This window comes from Choloepus didactylus, chromosome 1 (genome assembly GCF_015220235.1).
Source record: "Choloepus didactylus isolate mChoDid1 chromosome 1, mChoDid1.pri, whole genome shotgun sequence".
Classification (NCBI taxonomy): domain Eukaryota; kingdom Metazoa; phylum Chordata; class Mammalia; order Pilosa; family Megalonychidae; genus Choloepus; species Choloepus didactylus.
The window spans coordinates 148,134,404-148,150,508 of NC_051307.1; the positions used below are offsets into that span (position 1 = coordinate 148,134,404).

The 16,105-nt window shown below is 49.0% G+C and overlaps 1 protein-coding gene across 3 annotated transcripts; it reads right to left on the minus strand.

Moving 5' to 3' along the window:
- Window positions 1-11,834: 11,834 nt before the first annotated feature.
- ZIC1 (Zic family member 1) lies at window positions 11,835-16,105 on the minus strand. Of its 3 annotated transcripts, none has more exons than XM_037827625.1 (4): window positions 16,065-16,105; window positions 14,421-15,723; window positions 12,889-13,052; window positions 11,835-12,206 (listed from the first exon to the last, which is right to left on the minus strand). In XM_037827625.1, exons 2-4 carry the CDS (start codon window positions 15,394-15,396, stop codon window positions 12,009-12,011), a joined length of 1,338 nt encoding a protein of 445 aa, XP_037683553.1. In that variant the 5' UTR covers window positions 15,397-15,723; window positions 16,065-16,105; the 3' UTR covers window positions 11,835-12,008. The 3 variants fall into 3 exon arrangements, with proteins under 3 accessions (XP_037683553.1, XP_037683564.1, XP_037683549.1); XM_037827636.1 differs by lacking the exon at window positions 16,065-16,105 and having other exon boundaries at window positions 14,421-15,372; window positions 15,538-15,578; XM_037827621.1 differs by lacking the exon at window positions 16,065-16,105 and having other exon boundaries at window positions 14,421-15,882.

Genomic DNA, 16,105 nt, shown 5'->3' on the forward strand with positions numbered 1-16,105 from the left:
CTTCACTATTACCTGTAGAATTCCGTTATAAGTGGCATATTGTGGGTTTGTTTTGTTTTTTGCTTTTTTTTTTTTTTTCCCTCCGCAGGGAAGAGTTCAAAAAAGAATTCGCCTCACAATGAGCCTGCCCTGCCCTGTGTTTATATGGCAGTCGTCCTCAGACGAAGATTTTTGAAAATCTATTAGAACTAGAACCAAGAACTGATGTGATTTTAAGGAAGTTACTGCTGCTGAAAATTCTATTTTAAGCTAAATGTTGTAAGTATAAATTTATTTTAAACAAAATGAGAAAAGAACGCTGCTTTTGATGTCACAAATGGAAGGTTTCTTTCCTGATGCTGCGTTATGCATTACACTGTTCGTTTGTCTTGGCCATATTAGTGTGGGATTTTTTTTTTCCTTTTTACTGAAAAGCAACAATAATTATATCAGATCTCTGGGCTAAGGATCTGACCAAACGGAAAGGATGCTATGAACCTCGGAGATCCAGCGTTTTGAAGCAACGCTCCCCGCCTCCCCCCCCCCCCAAACACACACACCATTAATAGAGATGATTTAGCAACTCATGTTTAAATCTACATGTAGGCCGCGGTGACGCCGTTCCCACTATACACCAAGAATCCCCCAAACTAGGTACAAAGTGAGGGACCCGCACCTCCAAAAGTGGACCCAGGGGACAGACCTGAAGGGAGGAAAGTGCGAAGTTAGTAACGGTGCTTTGAGAAACCGAATCTCTGTTTCTCATCTTATTTCTCCTTTTTCTTTCCCGTTCCCCCCTCCAAAAAAAAAAAAAGATGTATTTATCAGCTGCCGCCTGAATAGCTCGCGCTTTCTTTGCAACAATTAGTGCCTGATAATTATTGAGGCTGGCTCCTGCGGTCGGGCTCGGATTCCGGCCGCCAAGAGCCCCTGACGTCAGCGGCCGCGCTGCCTGCGTCAGGTCCCGAGCAGCCCCCGGCGTCCCGGGCGAGGGTGGCGAGGGCTGCGGGGGCTGCGCGGACTGTGGGAAGGGCGTCCCCAGGCAGGACAGGACGAAACCCCAGATGGGGCGAAAAGGATTTCCCCTCGAGTCAGCCAGTAGGTCCCGTCGGTTAGAGCCGCCGCGTCTGAAGGCCCAAACCCGGTGTACGCTCGCAGGGGGTGGAGAGGGGTGGGGGGAGTCTACAGAACCGGGCCAAGAAGAAACGCAGGGCAGTCGGCAAGCGGCGAGTCCTTTCTTCCTTCCATTCATTCGTCAACGTCATGTTTCCACTAACTCCAGAAATGTGGAGCTTAAAAAAAAAAAAAAAAAAAAAACAGACCCACCATTTCTGTCTCAACCTGGAGTTGATGATGATTCTGGGGAGTTTCTCGCCTGCGTGCGGGTCGCTGGAGATCGCAACCTGGGGAAGGAGGTGCTGGAATCCTCCACCGGGGGTAAATGAACGCGACCTCGAAGTTACTGGCCACAATCTTTCGTCTTCCGGCCCTCCCCCAACCTTTCCTTCTTTTCCCACCCTCTTCCCCACCGTTCGACCAGCTAGTGCGACCCACCCAGACCTGAGGAGCTCTCAAGATTATGGAAAGGTCTAACTTTCCAAAGGGGGCCTCGGCCTCTTTTATCCTGAAGAGTGTTCCACCCGCGCAATTAGCCTCGTCCTCAAGGCTGGGGGACCCGAGTTTGTGGAGCCCGCCCAACCCGCGCTTGGGGACTGAGTCTACAGAAACTTGGTCTGGAAGAGCACTGTGGCTCTCCTGGGCCCTGTGTATTTCTCTAACGTAGGCTCTTGGAAATTATTTCCTTTCTTTAAACTATCTTTCATGACAGTAAATTCCTCTCTCGTTTTATTTACCATCTTTTCATCTACACCCAGAGGAAAGAGGGCAGAGACTCCCGGAGCAAAGAGTTGAAGCGAAAAGTGCTTCGTGTACGTTTTCGTTTGGAAAGAAACAGGATCCCAGGAACTGCCCCTGAGCGCCCTTCTGGGTGCTTTCGCAGCCCCAGCAAAACTCCGAGGCGGAAGCGAACACTCAGATGCTGCAAATTGCCACTGCCGCTGCGATCCTTTCCCTAGGACAGCAGCTGAAGGAAGTCAGCCGTTCGAGGTCTGCCGGGGCGCAGAGCAAGAACATGATTTCGCTCCGAACTGCCCTTTCTATCCTGGGAGTAGCAGGGACCTTGGGCAGAAGCGAGTTTCTCTTCCCCTCTCCAACTGAGAGCAGTTAGTGGGCTCTATTATTGGGGGAAAAGAGAAGAAAAGCATTTTCTGGAGGTGCTTTTGTTGAAGTTAGCGCTTTAATGTGAACTTAAATTAAATGACACTTTTCCCAAGTGGGTCGATAAATATCGCGGGAGCCCAGTCGCTGCCGCAGCGGTGTATTCAACTCCAGCCTCATCCGTGAGTCCAGAGGACAACCGGTTCAGCCGCGGCGCTCCAGGCCGGGGTGTTGATGGCCTGCCTGCTTTCCTGTTTTGGGCTCCAAATTCTGGGACAAGTCAAACCGAATTAAATCAAGAAGCGTCAACTTTTAAACGGCTTTAAAACCTGTGACTCGCCCCTCCATATGTGCCCCACTGCCTGGCGGATGCAAATTGGCACACTCTAGTATCTCCAGCGAGTAAAACTGAGGGGAAAAAATGAATCTTTAAAGTATTGCCATAACTGTGACACTATCTTCACAACCTTGCCTGATGTTTGTATTTCTCAAGATGGAATTCATTAGAACGACATAATTTACCTTATTTATTAGCATTGCCTCGAAGTGGCGACTTGGAGAATTTCAAGAATTATTCAAAGCGGGTTTTTTGTTGGTGATGGAGGGATTTTTTTGTTTATTTTCAAGTGAGCTAGGAATGTGTCTTTTACCAGGTGTCCTTCGCTGCCCTTTTCAGGCTGTGATCAGTCGGCCTGACACTTGGTTAAGCCCCAGGACTTAGAAAGATCATTTCCTCAAACACCAATTTGAGGGAAATCTGGATTCAGGGTGTGGGTTTACACGCCCAGCTCGAATGTCTAATGTATCAAATCCTCGTTAACGAATGGCCCGCTCCATGGCCGTGTCAGCCAAAGGTCAGCCGCGTGCAACAGGGCAGCGCGGTTCAAAAGCACTCTTCCAGCACCCTGCCTTCCCCCTCCCCCCAAAAATCCATCTTTCGCTTTTCAATAATAGAGCACACCGAGCGCCAGCGAGAAACTCCAAGGTTGTTTTTCTTTCCTTCCTTCTTTCTTCACATTAGTGACGTGTAAACGATGTGTCCTAAGGCAACTACTGAAAAATTAAGTTTATTTTTTTCCAGTGGTAATAGAGTGGAGTTAGTGAACAAGGTAATGTTGAAATGTGCTCAAGAGGCATGTACAGATAGGGAACTGTGACTCTTAGAAATCCTCACTTAAAATAGTAAATAAAAACTTCACAGCATTCAAATGAACATGATGAATAAACTTTGTGGAGACTCTAGTGATTGATTAGTCACTACTTATGGAAAGGGGCATTCCCCCCTTCCCCCATTCCCCCCTTTACTCCCCACCAACACCAACATTACCCCGCTACTCTAGACACCAGCAGAAAGCTCATTCTTAAAATGTAATTTAGGTGACTATAGGGTCAAAGAGGATGCAGGACAGTGGGGCTGGACCTTTTTCGCCCCTGCCTCACTGGCAAGCCCCGCGACATTTCTGACTACCTTGGAGACCCTAGCCCCAGCCTCAGAGGCAGGATTGGCGCGGCTGCTCCAAACCAGCCCACTTTCTCCGCGCTCCTCCGGCCGAGTCGGCTGGGAGAAGAACGCGACTTACCAGGTCTGGGATTTAGATTTCGGGCAAGGTTGGCAGCAGAGAGAGGCCAAGCAGATAGAGTCAGTCCTACCGGAGACGGGCAATATGGGCAGGGGCTAATGCGCGAGTTGGGGGAGATCGCCCGTCGGGTTTGGGGGTCTGCTTTCCCAGCGACCCTGCCGCCACCTGCGCAGACTAGGCTCGGCCTGGCGGGGCGAGGCCCCAGAACCCGCCTCGCCGCAGTCAAGCCAGAGCCTCTAGACCTCCGGTGCTCTGGCCCCGACCCCAAGGGCGCCGTGGGGTTGGGCGGGGAACGGACGTACCCACCCTTCGGCCCCGGCAAGGGCAACGGTGACCCCAGCGCGGACGCTGGCTGCGGAGCTCAGCAGCCCTGCAAGTCCGCCGCTCCGGCCCGCTGGCTTGCAGAATTCAGCCAGCTCCCGCCCCCGCCCCTCCCTTCCTTCAAATGAAAAGGGTTCTTTGGGCCTTGGCCTTTTGGGGAAGACCGCAGGAACCCACGCTGGGCTTGCGCTTTCTGCTCAGAGCGAGGCTGGTACAGATCTTTACCACTAGCTTGTAGTCCGTGGAGTCTAGATCGCAAGCCCCCACATACTCAAACACAAAAAGGACGCCAGTTGAAGAGGGGCTTCCCGTGGGGTGACCCTTGGGGTGGGGGTTCTGTAGAATGAGGGGTTCTGTGCCCTTAACCAAACGCCGATGCGCTCTGGTTTCCCGGAGCCTGGGACAGGAAAACTCGAACCCTCCTGTTCCAGCCCCTTTCCTCGAGTCCCGGGGGAGGGAGTTTGGGGGTGAGGCTGAAGCTCAGGCCTCCATGGGCCCAGGGTCCGGCGGCTATGGGCGAGGGGTGGCGAGAAGGGCAGAGGCCCAGAGCCAACGCTTCACTCCGGCCGTCCTCTGGTTGAGTTCTGAGACTCGGAGGCTCAAGACTCCTGGCATGGTTGCCAAAACCGCTCTGTCCGCACTCTCAGGTTCAAAGCTGAAGACTTGGCGAGTGGTAGTTGTTAGGTGAAATGACGCTATGGCCCCCAGAGCCCCGAACTGACAGGAACGAAGATGGCCCTGGGTTACACCAAAGTGTGAACCAAGCAGTAACCCAAGGCCTCTCCTGTTGGGCGGTGGGGGGTGCGAAAGGGAAGGACGCACTGAACTGGATCCGTCCGTTCAACTGAAAGTAAAATTCAGAGGGGGATTGGAACTTCTCGGCAGCCATTTTCTGAACTCATGGAACCCAGGATTTTGATTAAAACACCCAAATGCATAACGCTAGAGATGTGGGTTGAAAGATGTCGTGAGCCGGGGACCTTCTGACCCTCCACTGCCCCTCCCCTTTGTTTACAAGTGCTGGCCTCTCCACCAGACAGATACCAGACAGGTTATGCGCTCACTCCGGAAATGTCAGTACACTGGCCACGAAATACATTCAGCGTGCAGAACCCCAAGAACCCCAAGAACGTCACCAAGAGAGGAAAGCAATAATCCAGAACCTAAACCCGTTTCTCTCACCAAACTCTACACTTTTTCTGATCTCTCGGCCAGGGCAGTTCCTCCACCAAGCACCACGGAAAGTATATCTGAGCTTCACAGGACTATGCCAGCTCGCAGACACGCGAGTTAACAAGTATTATTTGGGAAGGATCGAGAGAAAACCTTAAGGTCTCTCAAACGGCTCGAGTAAACGGGTCCTAGGCCCGAAATGGAGTGGGGTGGGGTGGGGGGTACTGGAGGTACAGTGCCAGAGAGAACAAGCGAGACCAGGGTCGGGGGGGGGCGGGGGCGGAGAGAGATTTACACAAAGACAAGGCGCAGACACCGAGGCCTGGATCCGGACAAGGGAAGGAAAGGGAGTCAGGGTCTAGGACCAACCGCCCCCCACCCCTCAGAATCCGCCACAACCTCAGGCCGAGGGGCCAGGTAAGTAGAGGGGGCGTTTTCTACGAGGTGCTAAGGGGAACCAGAACAGACAAGGCACCAGCTCCCGGCTTGGGAAGGGAAAGAGGAGGGGGAATTCTCAGCGGGCACGGTGTAACCCGCGGGACCCGCCACCCCGAGCACACTCCAGTGGCCAGCTCTGGCTCGCGCTCCCCACAGCCCCCTGCCCTTGAGGAAAGGGGGAGACCCTGAGGGACCCGCTCAGCTGGCGGCGGCCGCAGGGTTGGCCGAGCCTCGGCTGTCTGCCCTGCATTGTGAACTCACTTAAACCAGCGCGGTCTGAAAACAAACACGTGCAGCTTCCCCCGCCGCACTATTTTGGGAGCCTGGCCAGCAGCTTTCACAGGCCAGAGCCACTGAGCTGTTCCCTCACCAGCCGGCGGGGGCGGGGGCGCCTTATGCATATTCAACAGCACGTGGAACGGCGGGCCGCGGGCCGCGCATGCGCCACGCCCGACAAGCCCCATGCTCAGTGCGCGGCGGCGACTTGGGCCTCGCTCGGATGCTGAGGCCCGGCGTTCTGTGGAACGTGGGCAAGTCTTGCCGTTTCCCCCTCTACACCCGCCCCCGAATCCTGTGTTTCCTTATTTTCAAGGAATCCTCCGGGAGAAAAATCGTCTACGCACACTTCACCCCACCCCCACCCCTTCCCTTTCCCTTTCTCGAGGTTTACCTTCCTCACAACTTTTTTTTTTTTTTTTTTTTTTTTGGTCAGAGGCCAGGATTTTCCCGGACTGAGGGAGAAGAAAAAAAGAAAGGAATTGCGATGTGAGCCTCTCTAACTCTCTTTACGTCCCTATGTTTTCTGTATGGGAATTGTTACACAAGAGACAGACGGAAAAATAATTTTAAAATGTAAAAAGGTTTACTGAAGTCGCACGCCTTCAAACATGGTGGTTGGTTTTTGTTTTGTTTTGTTTTTGAAGATGTAATTCCAATATGTTTATATCCACACTCAATGGTTGATTCCTGTGTGTGCTTGTAGGATGAAAAATAGCTGTGTAAGTTTCACAAGCTGTGGATTCTGCATATACTTACAGAGACGCCTAAAGCCATCAGAGGCAGCCAAAATATTGTGGATAGTCAGACAGTCGTAAGTCTCTGGCATCTTCACTGCCAGACAACGTCATTTCCATATTAGAAAGCAAAATCCGATTTCTTGCTCTTGAAAATCCCATCTCCTGTATAGTATCATTTGGAAATTTCATACTGTTTTAGCTCGTTGCTCTAAGTGGGAATCAACGTTAAGAACTGATGACAGATTCCAGCTTGCACAGTAAAAATAAATAGCCCTAGGTTTTTGCCTGATCGTGTTTCCTCTTGCTCAGGGAGAGGCTATGGCGTGAACCAGCCTTGCATAGATTAATAGACAACACTGCCCATATTTTGTGTATATTACACCATTATATTTGCAATAAACTTTGAGGAAGAAGATCAAATGTGACATGTTATAGGAAGTTATTAACACTTTTCTTATTTCTTGACCCAAACTAGTGATTATCATTTGAGGAAAAAAAAAACAGATTACTGTATGGTTACTTCATAAAGCTTACTTTCTGTATCTGACCAATTTAAATGAGTATATGTTACAGAAAATGGATGGGGTGCTAAAAACTGAAGCTCCATGGGTAATGTGAGCCTTTAGTGGGTTAACTGGCAGAAACAGATAATTCTTTCCATTACCACCCTAATTTTCAAGATTTCAAAACCAAAGAGAGCGATATCAACTGTGACCTCCTTTATGAAAACAACACTTTTTTTTCTGTAATGAACACCTAGTTCTAAGACCTATACTTCATGCTAGAGGAGGCAAGAACTCTGTACCTAGTGAGAAGATAAATCTGTAGTTAGTATTTAAGTTGGAAAAAAGAAATATAAGTTGGAAATGTGTAAAATCTGACTTCATATCTAGTCCACAAGCAAACAAGGGCTCAAGCTCAGTGCTTTCATTTTGAGTGTGCCAGACCACATATAGCCACTTCCCAACTCATTTTAAAATGATACTGTTTTTATGGCCCAAGGCCTTCTGCAAGTTGCTTTCTGAAAAGCACTATGCTCAAGTACCAACTCCACCAGCACTAACTTATGAGGGGTCCAGAACATGGTTATACTTTGGCCTCAAAATTGAAATGTCTGGAAGGTTTCTGTGCTGGGTGAGGTATTTGGAAGGTGTAGTTCCATTGCCAACCCTTTAAAAGTTCTGAGGAAACTTCACAATCAACAAATAAAAACATCTAAATGCCAGGCCCATCAGCAAAGAAGGTTAGTGCTATTTTCATTGTCAGCTAAAGAAAAAAAAATGATAAGCAGATGGGGCAATTGAAAGGTTACATCTTTCTTTTGGAGGTGGTTTGCTTCTTAAAGGTTAACTTGAATGCTTGACTTTAAAAAATCAAAATCATCAACTGCAAATGCTTAAAGCAGTTGGGGGTAGCTTTTGAAGGAGAAAACAAAGGATCTGAAATGTTTGAAAATTACTTAGCCCCCATATAAATGGTGCTTGTATATTTATATTCCTGCTCTATAAAATGTACACACACATACCGCAACTCATTTCTCTTCATTTCTCAAATATGATTGCTTGTACTCAGGCATTTTCTGTTGACACAATATAAGTTTTTAATAACTTGTTAGCTGTTCTAATCATTTGCTATCCAGAATACAATGTAGTGGTGATATGAAACAGGATGTCTTCCTGTCTAAATCAAAATCCACAGCTATACACAAAAACCAACCATTTATAGTGTCTTCTGCTCCTGCTAAATAGGGTCTAACAATATATTTCTCTGTTCACATTCATGTATTTCAAAACCTAATAACCCATGAAAAAAAGTATGAAGAATACATCTCAGGAAGCAGACATTGAAGGTACCAGCAAAATAATAGACTACATTTAAGTTTGGAGCATTATTTTAAGCGACCTATATCTTTGATGACTTTTTCTTTGCTGTGAGTGTTGGGGAAGAGAATGTGGGGATGGGGATGGGGGAGGTTGTCATAGATGTTGGTTTCTACCCTAAAAGTACTTTTCTGTGAGTGGGATTATTCACACAACCCCAGTACTCCTTAAATGGGGTTTAGAAAAATGATTTGGGTTTCACAGTCTAAAGATATTGTTGAAAATATAAAATAGATTCCTCACCCCCATAACATTACTCAAATGGGTTTTTAAAAATTGTTTGGTCTTCTAGTATAAAGAATAGATTTACCCTAAAATTGATTTTTTAAAATTTCCAATTTAAATCATAGATCATGGTGCTATATTTAATCATTATACTGTGACATTAAAGCAAAAAAAGGTATATAACAAATAATGAGACATCTATATTTCCAAGTTTGAAGTAAAATGCTTTTGGGAATGATCACAGAATATTTTTTTAAATGCATTTACTGTAATTTTAAATGCAGTAGGAAAGTTACAAAAGTACAGTAAAATTATTTTGATTAACATTATAATACTCATATCAGGTTCCCAGACATTCTGATTTCTAAAGGAAAGGGAAGGATTTTTAATTAAAGTGTTATCTTTCTTAGAGAGATGAGCTATCTTTATTCCTGTTCCTATTCTTGTTAATTATTGGGCCTAATATCTGGAGTCACTTCAAATACTACACTGTTAATTTCAAACCTCCAAAGCCAATTGGGACCAGCTTTTAGTCTCTCAAATTTGGGAAGCTAGCAGCAATTTGTGCTTAGATGCTAGTGGTTTCCAACTTCCTTAAATCTCACCAAATTTTGCAAGGTGGCGCTCTTTTCACAAAAGGCTGATAATACTCTTATAATTAAAATAACATTTTAAAAAAAGTGAAACATCACCATCCCCACAGTTTTTATGTGTTATAGAAAAAGTGCAGCAAATCTCTTCATCAGCAAATAAGACTCTGTTGAGTAAAAGTGACAAATACAAATAGCAAAAGATGAAAGGTCAAGTCAACAAAGGATTTTTAAAGAGAATTTAATTTTTTTTATTTTCTAATTGGTCAATGGTATGCTATGAAAAATAAATATCACTTTAAGACAGATGTGAGTGTAAGGGGTTCTCATACTTTTGAGGGGTTCCCTCCTGCCCCATCTTTTCCTTCTCAGTTTATATGGCCCATGACTTCCTGGACACATAGTATATTAAAGAAGCAGTTTCAGGTTCCTCCTTGCCCCTAGTGAGGTCACATTCAACTGTCCCCCGCTCTGACACAACCACATCCTTGCAGCTACAGCCAAGGGCTTGATTTGTGATCTCGGGCTACGCTGTCTGCCTAATGGGGCGATCATGCAAGCTACAACCAGAGACAAAGAAGCCAGCGTTCCTACCAGCGCAGCTAACTTCGCCGGAGCAGCATAGCTTGCAAATCTATCAAACTAAACTGCAAAAAAAGACAATCTGATTTAGAGAAAAGGCGTTCTGCTACAGTCATTAAGCACAAGTAATTTAGATTTTTTATATTGTCTTCTCATTTACAAATTTACTGTATCAACGCCAGCCAATGGAACGAATTTCTTAAGTAAATGAGAAATTAAAAAAAGAGATAGAAAGATAATCAAATTACAAAAAAATAATTCTCTTCCCTAGATGTATTTTTGAGAGAACTAATAACAGTCGCAAAATCATAGGAATAATAACATATCATAGGAAGTAATTAATTTAAATTAGCATCACGTTGGAAGAAATATAAGTAAAACGCTTTATGGACGTTTACACTTCTACAAAGAAGGAGGCCTGGAAAAGCAAGCCTCGACATCTGAAAATTAGTTATGGCCACAAATGGTTTAATTGAAGATAGCCATTTAAAATATGATATTGTAAATCTACAACTTGGTTTCAGACTGGGGAATTTAATTTGGGGGGCAGCGGAACCCTCGGTGGCAAGTTCATTTGCAATGCTGCAGAGTGAGCCCCTGAGCTTCTGACAATTCACGTACATTAATATTGATGTCGCTTGTGCAATCTATTTCTGTTATTTTTATGGTTGTTATTTTATGTCTGCAAAGGTCATTTAAATTATACTGCAGCCGAAAATTTGTTTCATAAATTTTGATATAAATACTAATTACACCCTCTTGGAGAGCCAGCAGGGTAGCTTTCATTTATCACATTTATACGACCTGCGATGACAGAACTGAAGGCAAGAGAGACTGGAGAGTTTTTCCGGAGACACACTAAGGCTGACATAAGAGGCATCAGGTTGCTGGGGGTGAAGAAGAAATTCCTACCACAATCACTGAGATTTAAGAATCTTTAATAAGGTACGAAAGGTTACCAAACAGTTCTGGAAACTAAAGTGTACATACGAGTTCTTCTAGCCATAAATATTGAATATCTGTAACATGGATAAACCGGCCCTTTACATGCGGATAAATATGGAAACTAGGAATTATATACATTATGTGGTTGTTTTTTTGTTGTTGTTTTTTTTTTTTTTTTTTTGCCAAAAGCAACGGACAGATATAGTTTATATCTTTTTTTTTTTAATATCACTTTACATAAACAAATGGAACAGTTTGACACGCAGATCCAAGCTCGTACTATACGAATTTTTGACAGGACGTGAAACAACATTTTACTGCACTAAAGTACTTAAACTTTGGGACGAAATGTTTGCACTTTATACAAAAAAAGCACATTAATACCAGTAATATTCTGTTAGGTCGACGTGGAGACTGTAATCGTACAAAGTAATTCACATTTGGTACACATTTACTAGAACATTCTTGCCATTCAGTACAAATAGTTGGCTTTCGGCCGCCCACCCCTCCCCCTCCCCCTCCCCCTCCCTCCACCCTCCCGGTCCCTCCCCCCTCCCCAATGCAAAGACCACAACGCCACAATCCCCTCCCCGCCCGTTCCAACCGAGATATAACTATTTACAGAATCCAACAGTAGAGTTTTAAGCTAATAATTCTGTATTTACAGGAAAGTAAAGGAAAAAAATAATAAAAATAAGCGAAGCCCCGGAAAGCCTGTTCAGACTCCGACGAGAAACTGGCCCTCCGGGTTGGCGGCATTTGGACAGGCGGCCGCCTCCACCTCGAATCCCCCTCCCGCCCTTGGCAACCAAGTCTTTACTAAAAAAAAAAAAAAAAGAAAGAAAGAAAGAAAAAGAAAACAAGAAAGGAGATTTCTAAAAGGTTTGATGCTTCCTCTCTCTCATTCGGTCCTGGGTCTATTGGCAGGTTTAAAAAAGATAGGATTGTGGGATCTGTGTGGGAGGCTGTTTTGATTCGCAGGGTTCTTTCTGTAATGTTTTGTGTGCATGTGTGTGTGTTCAGTCTCTTAAATAGGGCTTGTTCGGTGTTTTGTTTCTGATTTTAAACGTACCATTCGTTAAAATTGGAAGAGAGCGCGCTGTGGCCGGCTGTGTGGTGGACCGCCGAGGAGGAGGGCGACAGGGAGCTGGTGGTCGGGTTGTCTGTGGAAGGAGACACGATGGTGGGCGGCGTAGAGGACTCGTAGCCGGAGCTGGCGGCAGGCGAAGGCTGCGAGCCCTGCGAAGAAGATTCGTGGACCTGCAGGAATAAAGTCGCGTTTTTACAGAGATAAAGAGCCCGCGCTGCGGCCGCCCTGCCCCGGTGAAGGCCGCGCTCCCGTTGCACCCCCACCCCTACCCCCGCCCCAGACCACAATCCCCTGAGAGCCAGGGAAGCCCCGCCAGCGGGATTTGGGCTCGGTTTCCCCGCCTCGGCCCTCCAGAGGCAATGCTTCGAGAGACTCACAAAAGAAAAACAGATCTAGAAAGGGAGAGGTGACATTTAAGGCCAGAGCCCGGAAGAGTTCCCGCCCGCAGCCCCCGAAATTTGCTTGCCAAGGTTTAGGTGAATAAGTATTCAGGCCTGGGTGCAAGAACCCAACCCTGCAGTCAACGCTGCCGGCCGCAATGGCGACAGCTCCTGCAGCGTTAACCCGCAGCCAGGCCCAAGCTCCCTAGCTCTGGGCCAAATTCAGAAGCGGCTTCCGCTCGAGTGCTCACTTCTTTTGACTTTTATTATGAAGCAGTGATTAGAAGGGCCTTGGGTGCCCGGTCCCTTTTTCCAGCCCCTGCCCTCTCCGCACAGCTCCACTTGGCAGGGTATTGCCTTCCCGCCTCCGTCGGTTCCTGCCACCTCTCGGCTGCCACTGGCCTCCCGACCCCCGCTGGAGAGCAGAGAGGGCTCCTGGCTGGAAGGCTGGTGGCGAGAGCGCGGCGATTACCTTCATGTGCTTGCGCAGCGAGCTGGGGTGCGTGTAGGACTTGTCGCACATCTTGCAGAGATAGGGCTTGTCGCTCGTGTGCACGTGCATGTGCTTCTTGCGGTCACTGCTGTTGGCGAAGCGCCGGTCGCAACCCTCGAACTCACACTTGAAGGGTTTTTCCCCTGGTGCGAAGGGTGAGAAAGAGGGGAATCTGATTAGGACAAATGTCGCCACGCTTTTGGAAAAAAAGTAAATAAATGGGAAAAAAAATAAAACAAAATAAAAAGCCAGCGATTCGGGGTTAGCACTTCGCAAATTCAAAAGCCCGGGTCTTCAATAAATTCATGTAGCTGCAGTGGATAAATAAATAAATAAATAAACATAAATTTTTAGATTCCAGAGAAGCAGCCAGACCCGCTGCTTTTCTTCTGCCCGGAGCTATACACGGGACTTCAGGCGGCTTCTACCTAGCTCTTGGTTTCTAATTTTCACGTTCGGTGCTGATTCTCCTGCTGGTTTGCTATTCTCTCCTCCCCCTACCCCCTCCCCGACGCTGCGCACCCCTCTCTTCGCCTCCCCCTCCCTATCCCACCCCCTACACACAAATTTTATGGGATGATTTGGGTCGGGAACTCGGGGCAGTAATTTCTTTCCTGACTCTGTCGTTAAGCTCCAAGTTCCAAGGGCCGTTCTCAGAAATCACTCGGACAAACCAGAGTAGGGAAGGAGACCGGATGCCGGGCCTCATGGGCACAAGGGGCCTAGGATGGCCTACCCGATCACAGACCACAGCTCTGAGCTCGTCGCGAACTTTTTTTTTTTTTTTTTTTTTTAATGTTCCGGTGCAGTCGCTTGAATTTTAAAATCCAAAGAGGGGGGATCCGTGTTTTGAAAACGGCCCCACGGAATATAATCGACGAAAAACACTTCCCTCCCTCTGGTCAACAATCCTCCCCCCATCCCTCAAATTCACTCTTAAACCAGTGACTACTAAAATTGTGCTCTTTAACTATGCATAAGCCTCCGAAAGCCTCCTCGGGTCCCATTTATTTCCCTTCCCCTAATCCCATACTTTCTATTTTGTTTCTTTCTATGATCCTTCACTCGATCCTTTGCCAATTCCCTGAGCCCCTTCTTTTGGCAAAGCCCTCTCTGAGGTGCGTGGAGAAAGACGTTGGCAGGAAGCAAGTGTTTAGATTTGTCTGCAGCCGGAACGGCCGGCGCCGCCGCCTCAGCTCGGAGCCCGCCAGCTCTCCCGGCTTCTCGAGCACCAAGTGCTCTACCACGCCGGGCTCGGCTCCTTGCTCTGCCGGCCTTTTTTATTCCTCATTTTCTTTATCTATATCCCCAGCTCCTTCTCGTCCGACCCGCTCACTGCTTTTTCATAAGTCCAATCCCCAAACTAAAAACCAGCAAACAATTTCGCTGTCTGCCGGAACCTGGAGCCAGGACCCCACGGAGGCCGGGTTTGTGCTCCCCGGTCTCTGACTTTGGGATTTCGGTCCCAGGCCCAGAGTGGGTAGGGGTGTCGCGGAGAGCAGTTTCCGTACCTGTATGCGTCCTTTTGTGGATCTTTAAGTTCTCAGAGCGCGCGAAGACCTTGCCGCAGCCAGGAAAGGGGCAGGGAAAGGGCTTCTCGCCCGTATGCACGCGGATATGGTTGACCAGTTTGTATTTGGCTTTGAAGGGTTTGCCCTCGCGCGGACACTCCTCCCAGAAGCAGATGTGGTTGCTCTGCTCTGGGCCGCCGACGTGCTCCACGGTGACGTGCGTGACCAGCTCGTGCATGGTGCTGAAAGTTTTGTTGCACGACTTTTTGGGGTTGGCCAGCTGCTCAGGCTCGATCCACTTGCAGATAAGCTCCTGCTTGATGGGTTGACGCATGTAGCGGAAGAAGGCGCCGGCGCCGTGGTGCGCGGCCATGTTCACATTCATGGGCCCGTAGCCGTGCAGCTGCGGCGCGGCATAGTGGTCCGAGCGGGGACTGGTCACCTGGCCGTACTGCTCGGGCCGCGGGTACATGTCCCCTGAGAAGCCGAGCCTCATTTGCCCATTGACTACGTTGGGCGACGCGTGGCCGGCCGCCTGCTCGTGAAGCCCGGGGAAGAGGAGGTGGCCCGCGGCGTCCGTGTGACCGTGAGGGCCCCCGAAGCCCCCGGCCGAAGCGGCGAACAGGCTGTGCTGAGCGCTGGCTGCCGCATCGCCAAAGCCCCGATTGCGGAACAGGAAGTCCCGCGTGGAGTTGAAGGCTGCGCTCGAGTAGGAGCCGACGTGGCCCGGGTGGTGATGATGGCCCAGGGCCGCGGCAGCTGCGTAGCCCGGCGCCTGAGACGTGAAGGCGGTCTGGCCGGCCGAGGCCAGCTCATGAGAGCTGGGGTTGAGCTTGAAGGCGCCCATGCCGTCGGCGAACGGGTTGATGCCCAGGCCCACGTCGCGCTCGGCCACGTCGCCCGCCGAGTGGTGGCGGGACGCGCCAAAGGTGGTCACGCCGATCGCTGGATACTGGGGGCCGGCGTCCAGGAGCATCGTGGCTGCTCCGGGCGAGCCCCGGCTTCCCCCGCCCCCCCCCACCCTCGCCCGCCGAGGAGGGAAAATCGGGAGGAGGTGGAGGACGCGAGGCTGAGGAAGAGGAGGAAGAAGAGGAGGAGGGAGGGGGAACCGACCCACCTCGCGAAGTCCTAGCCCAGAGGCAGCGGCGCTGCGCTCCCGGGCGCTGGCCGGCCCAAGCGCGGGGAAGCCGGACGGCTGCGAGCGGCGAACAAGGAGGGCTCCCTCGCCCGCCGCGCAGACCCTGCCGACCCGGCTCACACTTTCTCGCCGATCAATCTCCGCCGAGAAGGCCCCGCGTCAAGGCTGCCCGGGGAAAAGCACAGAGCATCTCAGCCCCCCAAAAAAACTTCCTCTCGGATTTGCAGCATAGAGGAATGTGAGCGCCGGAGCCGCGAGTGCTCGCCCTCTCTCCGCCTCGCGCCGCGCGCCCCTCGTCACGTCCCTACTAGCCCCTCGCCCTTTCTTTTCTCTCTCCTTTCTCTCAGGCTCTTCTCCTCGCTCCTTCACTCTGCTTTTTCCCCCCTCTGCTTTTTGAAAAAAAAAAAAAAGGAAGAAGGAAGAAAGAAAGAAAAAGCCAAAGAAAAGGCGCAAATCATGCACAATATTGTCTTTTGCGGTTTATCTTCCTGGGGAGAAACTTTCACCTCCTCAGCCGGGCGGTGAGCGCGAGACTGATAGCAGCAAT